Below are 14,222 nucleotides of genomic sequence, written 5' to 3' on the forward strand. Positions count from 1 at the left end.
ATAAAGGAGTTCTGAGGTAACAAATATCCAAATATTAAAAAAATAATTGTTGAATGCATAACTCCCTCATTCTAATAAATCGTTTAAAAAACAAGAAAAAAATGTCCGTATATTATTAGTTCTATAGCAACTATCATGATAATTGATAAGTAAAATACCCAGACAACATTAAAATTAACAATATACCTCGTAAAGTTTTATTACAACTATTACATTAATATATTTTTTATTCCAGTTCAAAGCAATAGGGATATCCAGGTGTAAGCTACGCCTCATAGTGCTCTTAACAAACCGAGTATTACTGAAGTGACAGTAAAATGCGATGGCTGCAAACATTGCCTCGGCTAAATAACTGGAAGTATTCTTAAAGTATGACAAAGGAAAGGAATAGAAATAGCGCATCAGCCCCAAACCCTGACACTTTGGTCCCACGAGCAACTGGCCATTGCGACGCCGTTGGGAGCTATGGAAATTGACGTCACGCGGTTCTCGTGACCAGTCAATGTTCCTGCAAAAGTAAATTAAATATTAATAGTAAACTTTTTGTAAGAATACTCTATGTATACTCGCGGCAGAGTGATAATAATTGCAATACAACCGAAAACATTACAGTTTCGCGTTTACATCAAAACAGACGCGCGACTATTTAGCGACAACTTTCTCGACGAGTATCTTAAGAGTGGGTACTGTCCGCGCGCGAATTCTGTGCACGGCTGAGGAATGTTAGGAATGTTGGGCGTCATGACAGAGTAGTGTCATTTTGTACGTACAGGCGCGGCGCACACCCCACCACTTCCTCGACCTCCGAATGCACGGAATTGGCGCGCGGACAGTAGGTGCAATATTGAGGTAGACTGCATCGCTGCTAAACGTATCGTCATAACCCATTTATGATAATACATTAACGACCTACATGAAGAGAGAACTTTCTTTAATAGAAGCAAAGAGGATATCATAGGATAGAGCGGAGCGGTACTGTAGTAAATTTTGTAGCCACAGGAAATTAATTCACTGCCATGAAGATGTATAAAAATACCATAAAATGCTTTTATATGTGGATAAATGATTTTACAGTACATATGGTGCTACATTCTCGCACTAGTGCGTAAAAGAGCACTTTTCGTGCATATGTCGAAAGTTTAAAAGGCCATATGTACTGTAAAACGTTGTACGATACACGTGTGGATAGGTAATTCGCAACTCGTGTCTATTTAAAACACTCCCTGCGGTCGTGTTTTAATTTATCGCCACTCGTTTCGAATTTCCTCTTTTCCGCACTTGTATCGTAAATAACAATTTTTTATTTGCATTAATAATTTTTATATGATTTTGACCCATGTTCTTGCACTGATATGGGTTATAATTGTTAAATAACAAACGAAACCGTCAACGCCATCTATTCGAGAGTAGGCCAAAGTTAGTGGCGCCATCTGATCGAGAATCTAATTTTCTGGATTTTCGAGGCACGTTTTTTCCTTAGACTGTATCCATCTATTACGGACTTATATTTATCTTTGATAGAAGATTGGATTGGAACTGTAAAGATATTAAAACGCAAGGAATCCTTACCCGTGTGTGAAACTTTTAACGTGTCCCAGGAATGCACGGTGTTGTCGTCGGAGCCAGCCAGCAAATACCTCCCGCTGGGGGAAAGGCCTGTAGCAGAAACACTTTTCTTTAGGGACAAATATTTGCTGTCTTTATACCTTGAAACCCCATTTTTACCCGTTGAAGAGTTCCGTTCTGGTATTCATCAGCAGTTCTAATTCTGTAAACGTTCATGTATACACATGCTTAGTTTATGATGAAAATAACAAAAAAACGCTATATATATCCTATGAGATTTGAGGATTTCTCTCAATTTCTTATGGACCCCATCATCATTACTGGATTTTTATTAAAAATAAACTCGTCTCATCATCATCTTTCTCGCGTTGTCCCGGCATTTTGCCACGGCTCATAGGAGACTGGGGTCCGCTTGACGTCTAATCTCAAGAATTGGCGTAGGCACAAATTTTTACGAAAGCGACTGCTATCCGATCTTGTAACCCAGAGGGTAAACTAATAGGCCCTATTGGGATTAATCTGGTTTCCTCGCGATGTTTTCCTGCAGCGAAAAGCAACTGGTAAGTAAATATCAAATGATATTTCGTACATAAGTTCCGAAAAACTGATTGGTACGTACGAGCCGAGGTTTGAACCCGCGACCTCCGGACTGCAAGTCGCACGCTCTTACCGCTAGGCCATCAGCGCTTTGTTTTTTTTAGACTCGTCTATGCTTGTTTATAGAGAAATACAATTTTTTTAATAGATAGTGATTCATGAGGGAGGTTTATATGTAATCAGCATTGCACCCGTGCGAAGCCGGGGCGGGTCGCTAGTTATACATAACTATAATATTTTTTTTGTCAACTAACTAATTAGTTATAACTCTTAACTTTTAAATTTTAATGAATTATGCCAATCTTGCATAACTTTGAGGTTAACTCATAAATTAGGTTGAATGTATAAAAGCTTACCTTACCTTACCTTAGAAATAAAAATGTAAGCAGAAACTTGTTTCTATAATTATCATACAAAACTTGTCTCAAGTTCATCGAGTTCTAGAAGTCATCATTAATTACCATAAGACGTTTCGGCACCAACAATCATTGAGTAATCGTAAAAATAATTAAAGTCAAAGTAGACTGTAGCTATTGCAATCATATAAGATGGCTATACTCTGCTTACCAAATTGGTGAGTCAAGTGTGTTTTGTAATTTAAGAAGTTTATCTTTTCAACTGGCATAAATAATTAATTAGTGATATAATAATAGGTAAAGAGGAAAACGTAGGTTGCCGAGGTATTTTCCGTCCGTATAGTCCGAGGCAGAAATGATGCCTTACACCCGAGTTAAACACTCTACTTGTCATTTCGAATACGAGGAAAGTAAAATGTACGTGTTTTTTTAAAAACATGATTTTTATAATAAGTATTTCTTGAGGGTACTTTCAATTAACAATTCAGGCAAAAGTATCGTTGTTTATGGAATGGAGAGTCAATATCAGAATTGAAATTGTATAACAAATCCATTTAAACTCAAATTTCAATTGCGTATCGTAATAGTACATTATGATACAAGTGTGCTAAGTTGGTCATTACACACGAGGCGATATTGTGCGCGCGAGCTGCAAGCGAGCGCGCAATAAGAAAGCCGAGGTGTGTAATGACCAATGCACACGCGTTTCATACGACGTTTTTCAACACACTTGCGAGAAAAAAAAACTCATATTAATCAAATTTTAATAGTTAAAACAGTATTGTGTGTTGCATCTGTCATTCTGCCGGCCGTCCCTCGCCCCGGCCGCGGGCGGCGCGGCGGGCGGGCCGGCCGGGCCGCGCACCGCGCAGGCGACCGCGCCGGTGCCCGCCAGTCCGACCAATTAAAGAAGGCTCCCTTTCCATGCATATTATTAGCAATCAGTTACCTTCTTAACTCAGTCGGATAATATAATGAAAAAGCACGAGTGGAATAATACACTGAAAGAGCACGCGTGTTTAATATCTAGGATTATGAGCCAAAAATCGGTGGAATAAAAACGTCGTTTTGAGCAAGTGTGTTGAAAAAAAATTTAGAACATCGTACTTCGAACGTAAAATGCTCTAGTGCAGACACGTACCATTTTTCTGCACACCTTTTAGAACAACAATGACCCTTTTTCAGAGCATGAGAAATGAAAAATCCTTTTTCATTACTCATTTGTTTTGACTTGATTTGTTATACAATTTCCATTCTGATATTTGACTCCGCATGCCATAAATAACGTTATTTTTACCTAAATTGTTAATTGAAAGAAATACTGTAAAAATTTATACTTAATCATGTTTTTAAAAAACTTTCCTCGTATTCGAAATGAAAAGTAGAGTGTTTAACTCGGTTGAAAGGCACCATTTCCGTCTCGGACTAGTGGCGGTCTCACTGCGTTCGAGCGCCAAACTACCTCGACAGAAAAGGGTGCCTTTCAACCCTTGGTTAACAATCTACCATTACCATCGTATTTTCACGGACACGTACTACGAACGTGCTATTTCAGCCAGTTTCAGTGCAAAAAGAACTCAGATTGACTGAAGTAGCATGACGAATATGAACGTTTCCGAGGAAATACGATGGTAAATTATTGTACACTACACTGGCACTACATTTCTAATTCTGTACTCAACAAAGGTTACGTCATTGCAAGGAAACTAAATTCTTCTTCCTTATTTAGTTTTTTGTTTATTCATAAATATGTTTTATATATCAAGGTTAGCAATGCGGCATACGCGATCCGGATGCTTAATGGCGAATTTATCCTCGCCACATTCGAAAAACGCAAAACCTCTGTTGTATACCGTAAAATGGGGTGAGTAGGGTTCGCGGGGAGAGTTGAGGTATGAATGGGGAGAGAAGGGATGAAAGGGGGGTGAGATGGGTTTTTAAGGCTACTGCTACAAAAATCATTTTTTCCAATTTAAATTGGAGCTATAGTAACTCATAATTAAAAAAAATGATCCAACAATCTTCCAAAATCACCTTTGTATGAAAACCAATCTCACCCTAATTACGAGGGACTACGGGGTGAGGTGGGCTTTCCTGTTTATCGTCAAAGTTATGAAATGGAACTACTCAAAATAAAATAAAAACGTCCGGAACACTTATTATATACACCATTCTGTTTGCATATGTAAAAATAAAATGTTATCGAGGTTTGAATGTCAGTTTTGCTCCTACTCACCCCATTTTACGGTATATATACCGACTCTAACGGATAATTAGGTAGGTTGATTTTAAGTCGTGAACCAACATAAAGTCATAAAATGACGCTTTCCGGGACTAACACGGGAGCACACATAGTTTCTAATGTAATAATTAACACAAATAAATAGAACTCACTTGGAACGGTCCCTGTTCTGTTTGTTTTGTATAAATTGTTAGTTATAATTTTTAGTAGTAGGTAATTTTGTAATTTCTATACCATTTGTTTCTTTAAATCTATATGCTAATGAATCTAATAATGCTTTGTTTGAACCCCTAGTATAAATTTCATTCGATAGCGGGACGTGCGTTTGCGTTATATATAGGTATGTCTATTTTTGTATGGGATTTTAAACAGCGTGCCAAGCGGGATATTTTGGAAACTGACACTTACAAAATGACACTTAACGCAAACGCGTACGTCACGTCATGCTATCGAGTGAAATTACCATCGCATCTAGTGATACTGTCTACCGACGAGAACGGATCGCTGTGGATGTCAAAAAGTCGAACTGTTTTGTAACTGGATGGTCTCAAAGCAGCATTTACACGTCATTATGACGTCGCTGACGTTACTTTGTTACCTGGGTCTTAAGTTTATGAATTTAAAACCCACACTTAACGGGGAGATAACGACCTGAATAAATAATTGATTGATTGACTTTTTAAAGTTTTGACTCACCGCAGCTGGTGAAGCCGCTGGCGCCCGGGGGGGTGTAGTGGCCTATCTGCTGGTCGCTGCGGATGTCGAAGAGCCGCGCTGTTTTGTCCTCAGAGGCGGTCGCGAACGCTTGTCCGCTAGCGTGGAACTGAAATATAATAGATAGGCTTTCTATGAAGAAAATGGTATAAAATAACATACTCTTATGGCATAGATGTAGATAGTGCAAAAGTACATTTTTCTATGTTGTTTTTTACCCTAGCTACCTAAATAGGTCGGGCTTATTTGATTTGATTTGAGCCTTATTTGTTGAGACACTTAGCTTTAGTCATCTCATTGTTTGTATGCAAATAAATTACTTTTCTTTCTTTATTAGTTTGTATGTTTTACAGGTAGTATTTTTTCTCGGTGTTGTATTTTTTCTCTGGTGAGCTAAAAACTGTGATAAGTAAATTCGAATACTGTCCGTGCCCGTTCCCTTCTGTCCACTCAGGGCAATGATATCGCTATTTCCAGGGTTAAACTACATGCCAGATTTGATGTAATAGTTTAGCCGCGTGCGTTTGGAACGTCAATGTATAATGGTTCCTCTACACGATGGCCCAGCGCTGGACCAGCGAGATGGCCATGCGATGGTTGAGATGGGTCACGTGTAGATGCGTACGCACCATCGCTGACCATCCCATTGCCATCCCGCCGCGCCATAAGCCATCCGACGCCACTACCCCATCTTAGTGGGCCAGTATGATTGCCCATAGTGAAGAGGATCCATTAGCGACATGGCCATCATCAGAGTTACTATCCGACAAGGATGACTTGGAACTTACACAAACGCTATTAACATCAGCATCGTGACCGAAGAAAGTTTGTTTGGCTTTGTCATCTCTGATATCCCAAAGTTTGCACGTCTTGTCCACGGAACCGGTGACATATGTATTCATGTCTGGAATAATTGATAACCTTATATTATTTTGCGACGATATAATATAATACATTATAGCTTTATATAACATTGAGATGTGTTTCCCATCACGGAACAATGGTGTTCCGGACCTTTGGGAGGCGTGCGCGAAGCCGAAGCCAACACGTAGAGTCCCCTTTAATTTTTTTAATGAAATGTAAGGGGTACACCGAGCGGATGCTGCCCTTGCCCGTGTCATGGGACACGGGTGAGGATCACTACCGATTAGGCTAGGAGGCCATTAAATGAACATACATGAAGATTTTGTTAAATACGCACCTGGCGCTAAAGAGATGCTGACCACGTCGCCTGCATGAGCATTGAATTCCTTATCCCTTTTACCTGTTTCCAAATCCCAAATACATCTGCAACACATAAAAACTGTAAGTGCCTGAAATAGGTATATCTAGCTGAATTGTTGCATTATGTAACTGCTTGCCTAGAAAATAAAATCAGGCACTTGTCATTACTAGTAACTACGTAAAGTAAGTTATAAACCGCGAGCCAGGCGCAAGTTTCGTCAGTCATCGCCTCCCGGGCGAAAACTCGTATAGCGGTTAACGGCTATGTATGATGAACCCTCGTGAACGTCAGCTGCCGCTCCGTTGGTGGGTTGAGGAATGGCAGCCACCGAAACGCGTAACACGATCTTTCCACCGCGATACAACCGGCTGACGATTTGTTTTATTGATAATAGCATCTAAACTATCATCTGACAAAGTATCAAACGGGAGGCGATGACGCCGATGACTGAAAAGATTTATTTTTTTACATGTTCATGTGACCAGCTGACGGTCTTTCCACAGCGATACAATCAGCTGACGATTTTGTTTATTCACAATAGCATCTAAACTATCATCTGACAAAGTATCAAGCGGGAGGCGATGACTAAATTTTTTTTATAGACTTTATTTGCTGCCATTCCTCAACCGACCAACGGAGCGGCAGCTGACATTCACGAGGGTTCATCATACATAGCCGTAAACCGCTATACGAGTTTTTGCCCGGGAGGCGATTGGTCATGGAAATCTGTTCCTGGCCCGCGGTCTATTAAGAATGGTTTTTTTATCATTGCCGGAGTGTCGCTGACTATCGTACTTACTGTTTATGATTTAAAAATTGCCCGAGTCCGACTGGTACTTACCAGTCGGACTCGCTTCTCGAAGGTTTCGTAGCATCACAAAATGTTTAGTACGAAGCTCGTACCAGTTCTTAAGTATTATTTGTTGTTATGCTGTATATTTTCCTTTATTTTCATACCGAGTTGGTGGTTTGCACTCGTTTAACCGTTATAGGGAGAGATATAAAAAACAGGACAAGTGCGAGTCGGACTCGACCACCGAGGGTTCCGTACTTTTTAGTATTTGTTGTTATAGCGGCAACAGAAATACATCATCTGTGAAAATTTCAACAGTCTAGCTATCACGCTTCATGAGATTCAGCCTGGTGACAGACAGACGGACAGACAGACAGGCGGACAGACGGACAGTGGTGTCTTAGTAATAGGGTCCCGTTTTTACCCTTTGGGTACGGAACCCTAAAAAATAAAAAAATCTTATGTGGAAGCTCCCTTACTTTTTTAATTTATATTATTTTTATTACCTATTCACTACAACACGAATATAGGCAAATAGACCGTCTAACTATTACGGGTTATAAAAGACGGAGCCCTCTAAAACGACAAAAACGAAACAATTTTTTTTTGTATAGTTGAATTTTTTTAAGATGTTCGTTTAGGACTATGAGCTCTCATAGTCCTAAACGGTCAACTTAAAAAAATTCAACTTTACACGGAGGAAAGCTTCCCTTAATATTTATACCTATATACTTGTAGCTTTAATTAACTGTCTACCTAGAACGGTTTTTGAGATAGAGCCCGCTGACGAACGGACAGCGAATGCTTATGGACACACTATTTACGGACAGGTCGGTATATATATCTGTTTTACACACCGGAGCGGCGTGCGTGCGGTGCGGACCCGCATCAGTATCATATGATAATCGCACATTCTCACATCTTCATATCGCCGGAGCCGGTGACGATGTGCTTGTCGTCGAGGAAGCGGCAGCTGCTGAGGAAGCCCTCGTAGCCGGCCAGCTCGCGCACCATCTTGGCCGCGCCCGTGGCGTCGCGGTTGTTCACGTCGTACACCGTGCACATGTTGTCCATACCGCCACATGCTGGAAAACGTTACAGAACATTCCTTGACCGAGTGAGCATGAAGCCTCACCGTTTCGGCTTGGGCAATAAATGTTTATTCATTTTTTATTTTATTTATTTAGAACACATACAGTCATATATGAAACATATTTTAAAAGTGCATAGCACGCACATAAATCTTACTACTAAAAAGACCTGGAGGTTCATAAAATATATATGTAACAGAAAATGGGTATACAGCAAGCATAAGCCTAAGGTAATACATACCAAAGAGGATATAATAGGATAGAGCGGTACAGTCATAGTAAACTTTGTAACGACAGTAAATTTACTGCCGTAATAAGTATAATCTATCGACACACTTTAAAACTAAAAATGAAGATTTATAAAAATACGATAAAATGTATTTAAATATGGATAAATGATTTTTTATTTGCATTAATTATTTTTATGATTTTAACCCATGTTCTTTCACTGATATGCGTTAAAATTGTTAAACAACGCCCTCTATACGAGAGTAGGCCAAAGGTAGTGGCGCCATCTGATCGAGAATCAAATTTTCGTGATTTTCGAGGCACGTTTTTTCCTTAGACTGTATCCATCTATTACGGAGTTATATCTATCTTACTTCAATCGTACTTCATTATTATTAAATGCTTTTGTATCTTCTTAATTTGTATATTCTCGTGAAATTTTTGATCGTCTATTATCTGAAATTATCCGAATTACTTTGCCGGTTCAGTTTTTGAAAAAAAAAATCATAATGGTGTAGTCGTGGGGGTTTGTGATGAGGCCTACAGCTCCCAGAGCCACTAGTAAGTAGTACATTGTTAACCATGGGTTGAAAGTGGCTTATGTGGCCCATAGTCTCAGCCGCGTTAAAATAAATGAAAATAATGAATAAATTTTACACCGACTCGCACTTGTTCTTTTGGGTAGGTGGGTACAAAACAGAGATAATTGACGATATACTTAAGTAAACTTCATACCGACAAAATTTCCTGAAGGCGCAAAGGCGACACTCATGACCCATGCAGAGCGCAGTGGGATGACCTGCACTTTGTTGCCGCTCCAGGTGTCCCAGATTATGAGTTTGCCATCTAGAGAACCTGTTACGCAGTGCCTGCGGGAACACGAGATATTATGACATATCAATTTGCTGATCTATTCCTTCTTTATTTTTTAAATCAAAATCGTGCATCGTTTTGTTATTTTTCACCTCAGCAGCTCGAACAAGCCTACTTTCGTCACTCCCTGGAGTGACAAAAGTGAGACTTTCGTCACTCCAGGGAGTGACACAAAGTAGCTTTTTAATTTAGTGAAGGCCATGAACTGCCACTTAATACTTCGGGGTCTATTACAAATTCGAAATACATTTATTTTGACGACCGATCTGGCCTAGTGGGTAGTGACCCTGCCTGTGAAGCCGATGGTCCTGGGTTCGAATCCTGGTAAGGGCATTTGTTTGTGTGATGAGCACAGATATTTGTTCCTGAGTCATGGGTGTTTTCTGTGTATTTAAGTATTTATATATTATATATATCTATCGTTGTCTGAGTACCCAAACCACAAGCCTCCTTGGGCTTACCGTGGGACTTCAAGTCAATCTGTGTAAGAATGTCCTATAATATTTATTATTTATTATATTATTATTTATTTTAACCTTTAATATGTTCTCACTACTGGGGTGAAAAATTATATGTGTCACACGAGAGCAAAGTTATTTTACGTCTCGTGTTTTTGAAAGAAACTCGCAAGAAAAACCAACTTTCCTCTCTTGTTGCACAAATAACTATTGTGCATTATGCGATATTGTTAAGGTACCTACCTAAAATCATTTTGTACTATGCGCTGAGTAGGATTCGTGAGCTTATCGATATATTTAAAATATAAGTGTAATTTCTTTATAAATAAGAATAAGCAGTAATCGGGTAGACGAAAGAGATGAGTAGATAAACCGAAATGAAACACAACATAAAATGTGTACTACCTACCTATGTACCTACTTAGGTGATGCTAAGGACTGGGGCAATGCAAATGGCAAGCGATGACGTAAAACGTAAACGTCTCCCACAGGACAATTTGTAAGTACATTTTACTTATACTTACTTACCTATTATTCTGTAAGTTTCCTTGTCTGTAACTTGCTATTATAGGCCAGTCAAGAAATACTAAGTACCTATGCGATTATTAGGTTTTTAATTAATAAGCAAATCAAATAAGATCCAAAAATAGCGTTTTGGGGAGTTAATTCCCAGCGAGCTGGGAATAGTTTCAATTGTTTTATTTGGTCCTAAATGCGTATAATCCGAGTTTACTCCATCCCAGGTGTGCATAATTTTTTGCTTTTTCAGTTTTTGCTTGTAAATCGAAAACGGTACGTCCGGCGGAAAGTTTGTCCTAATCATGAAAAAAAAAACGGTCAAGTGAGAGTCCGTTTAACTCGCGCACAAACTTTAAATTATCTTGATCAGAAGTATACTAAGCATAATTATGTACAGCGCCATTTATCGGCAAATCGGCTAACTAATTTGCGAGGTATTTTGGTTTTCAGGGATAGTTCTTTATCATGTGAACTGATTTCATCAATTTTTATTTTTATTATAAGAAGGAGTTTTAATTGTAATTTCAAGTATAATAAACACTCGCAAAGGTGACAAAATTGCAAATACAATTCGGAGCAGTTTTTTGATAATTAAAAAAAGTTTTTAAGATAGTGTGATTATATTTTTCCTGTAATATTTATGATAATGTTAATGGTATGTAATAATTTCAGTTATTTAGGGTTAGCGTTGTTCGTGACTATTCCAAATTTCAAATCGATAGCTTTACTTGTTCTCGAGATATTTAGCGATGTGACAGACAGACGGACGGACAGTCGTACCATAAGGGTTCCTTTTGTACCTTTTTAGTACGGAACCCTAAAACTGGCCGCCATTTTGAATTTCTATACTTTTGGTAAAATCATAGTAAAAATCCGCGAAAACTCCTTTTTGCCAGTTTCTGATCCACCAAATTTTGCTGGTAGTGCCATTGTCATAGGTTGGTGGGTTCCTTCTACATCGAGTGGTTTGATAATCCAAGGAAAAATTGATCTAAGTCACGCTAAATTTATGCACACCTCCTGGGATTGCGCAAACTCGGATTACACGCATTTAAGACTAAATGAAAGTATTAAAACGATTTCCAGCTTGCTGGGAATTAATTCCTCTAAACGCTATTTTTGGATTTAATTTGATTTGCCTACTAGCGAATAACCTAATCATCGCATACTTAATACCCATTTTCAAACTGTTAACATCGTAGCTGAGCTGGGCGACACATAGGTCTTTTTTTTTCAGGCCGATTGCTACCGTATGGCTATGATCTAGAGAAAGGGTTAATATATTTATTTAAAAAAATCCCCAAATTAAAAGGGCATAACGAAAAATATTAATTTTTACATTGAATTTTTACACGTGTATGCTTTTAATCAATGGCAAGTGCCATGAAAAAATTCACTGTTAACATTATTTATCCACATTCACTTATACTAGAGTAGACTTATTTGTAAATATCGCTATGGCATTTTGGGGTCAGACGGTTGATTCATTGATTTGCACGATGAACATGAAACTAACAGGAAGACAAAGATGTGTTGCTACAAAATAATTATAATAGTATCGCTTAGCGTAACTGTCGTCACCTGGAATCGCCGCTGTAGTGCACCGAGTTCACTTTATTATAATAGTATCGCTTAGCGTAACTGTCGTCACCTGGAATCGCCGCTGTAGTGCACCGAGATCACTTTATTATAATAGTATCGCTTAGCGTAACTGTCGTCACCTGGAATCGCCGCTGTAGTGCACCGAGTTCACTTTATTGATGTGTCCTTTTAAGGTTTTTTTAGTCACGAGACGTATCTTGGACAAATCGGCCATGTCCCCGCATTTCTCAATGAGTTTCGTGTCTGCTACCTTTTGTTGTGCTTCCTAGAAACAATTGTATTAATTAATAATTGGTAACTATTACCTGTCGACCATTACTTTTGAGTACCTATTTAAAGTGGTCACCTTAAGAGATGCAATCAGATCGTTTAGCTCTTTCTTGAGAGCGGTGGTTTCGGGGTCCTCCTTCGGCGGCATTTTATTGTTATGATATTGTGTTCTGTATCAAAACCGACGAGTGTTGCAAGTCAGGTTGGTATTTGCTATGAGCCTTAGACATTCCTGATGAATGCTCGTAATCTCGTTACTCTAATAGGATTCTAGCTTAGCTCCAACGAAGCTTTACATGTGCCGACCCACTCCATTTTCATGCCTGTATTTATTGCTTAACACAGTTTACCATTTAATTTATGAATTATTTACGGTAAAATGGGGTGAGTAGGAGCAAAACCTCGATAACATTTTATTTTAACATATGCAAACTGAATGGTGTATATAGAGTTAGACCAAGAAAAGTCTGCAGAGATTATGACCGCACACGCAGTGCCAGTGTTATTTATACGTCATAATTTCATAGAAGTTTGGCGTTTAAAGTAACACCTGCACTGCGTGTGCTGTCAAAATCACCGCAGACTTTTCTTGGTTTGACTCTAATAAGTATTCCGGACGTTTGTATTTTGGTTTTTATTTTATTTTGGGTAGTTCTGTTTCATAACTTTTATTTTTATTTTTATTTGGGATCACCAACAGACAAATACATCATGAAAAAATAATCTGTAGCATATACCATAATAACATTGAGGTTAGACGTTTGTCCAATTATAGGTAACCACAGCTTATAACAGTATCTTAGAACATACAATATAGGTACAGTAGGACATTTAGACTTAAGCTATTAATAAATAAAATTTTACAATTATTTAACAATTATTAAAATATTAAGAGAATAAGAGGAATTTGCACTTTGCAATGGAAAAGTGATGAACCAATGTATTACTTAATTAACATTAACTTTGACGATAAACAGGAAATCCCACTTCACCCCGTAGTCCCTCGTAATTGGGGTGAGATGGGTTTTCATACAAAGGTGATTTTGGAAGATTGTTGGATCTTTTGTTTTTATTATAAGTATTACTATAGCTCCATTTTAAATTGGAATACATTATTTTTGTAGCAGTAGCCTTAAAAAATCCCATCTCACCCCCCTTTCATTTCTTTTCTCCCCATTCATAACCCAACTCTCCCCGCGAACCCTACTCACTCCATTTTACGGTACTTAAGTAATAGTTGTAATACTATATAGTTGTATCATAAACATTATTTGAGTAATCTCCATCCTGTCCAAGGTATTTACAACTTTGGTAAGTAGTGTTATTGATTTCAAATGATATGAAACGTTATAAATAGTTTGGTACTGAAGTACCAAGCAAGGTACCTATCTACTTACCTTATTATGGTATCAACAAAGTTACAGCGCCCATTGTGTATTGCTGGGTTGCCTGCGATTACAATCTGTGCATGTACCTACCTATGCATTCATGAGTACTTATTGCAAATTGCAATGTTGTTTTTGCAGAATTTCAGGCCAATAAGGACCCTGTTTTTACTAAAATTGCCAACGTACAAGTGTCGAGCGATACTCGACTAAAAGTAAGTGCATGACATGTTTAAAAATACATACTTTTAATATAGGTATTGAAATTTTACAGGAGTTTTAAAGTTAGAATACCTTTTCTAG

The 14,222-nt window shown here is 38.3% G+C and overlaps 1 protein-coding gene across 1 annotated transcript; it reads right to left on the minus strand.

Annotated features, from left to right (window-relative positions):
- Positions 1 to 355: 355 nt before the first annotated feature.
- LOC134754375 (guanine nucleotide-binding protein subunit beta-2) lies at positions 356 to 12,763 on the minus strand. Its single transcript, XM_063690676.1, has 9 exons — positions 12,611 to 12,763; positions 12,384 to 12,529; positions 9,548 to 9,681; positions 8,413 to 8,578; positions 6,677 to 6,762; positions 6,264 to 6,379; positions 5,458 to 5,584; positions 1,570 to 1,656; positions 356 to 508 (listed from the first exon to the last, which is right to left on the minus strand). The coding sequence occupies exons 1-9, from the start codon at positions 12,680 to 12,682 to the stop codon at positions 402 to 404; spliced, it is 1,041 nt and encodes a 346-aa protein (XP_063546746.1). The 5' UTR covers positions 12,683 to 12,763; the 3' UTR covers positions 356 to 401.
- Between the last annotated feature and the right edge of the window lie 1,459 nt (positions 12,764 to 14,222).

Source organism: Cydia strobilella, chromosome Z, assembly GCF_947568885.1.
Source record: "Cydia strobilella chromosome Z, ilCydStro3.1, whole genome shotgun sequence".
In the NCBI taxonomy this organism is placed as follows: Eukaryota; Metazoa; Arthropoda; class Insecta; order Lepidoptera; family Tortricidae; genus Cydia; species Cydia strobilella.

What these genes read in the sequence shown, in the direction of transcription:
- LOC134754375 (XM_063690676.1), bottom strand. Translation starts at nt 12,682, where the DNA reads ATGCCGCCGAAGGAGGACCCCGAAACCACCGCTCTCAAGAAAGAGCTA. An exon ending in CAGCATCTCTTTAGCGCCAG is followed by an intron (nt 6,380 to 6,676) that starts GTGCGTATTTAA and finishes CAATTATTCCAG; the next exon opens with ACATGAATACATATGTCACC. An exon ending in GTTAAAAGTTTCACACACGG is followed by an intron (nt 509 to 1,569) that starts GTAAGGATTCCT and finishes TTACTTTTGCAG; the next exon opens with GAACATTGACTGGTCACGAG.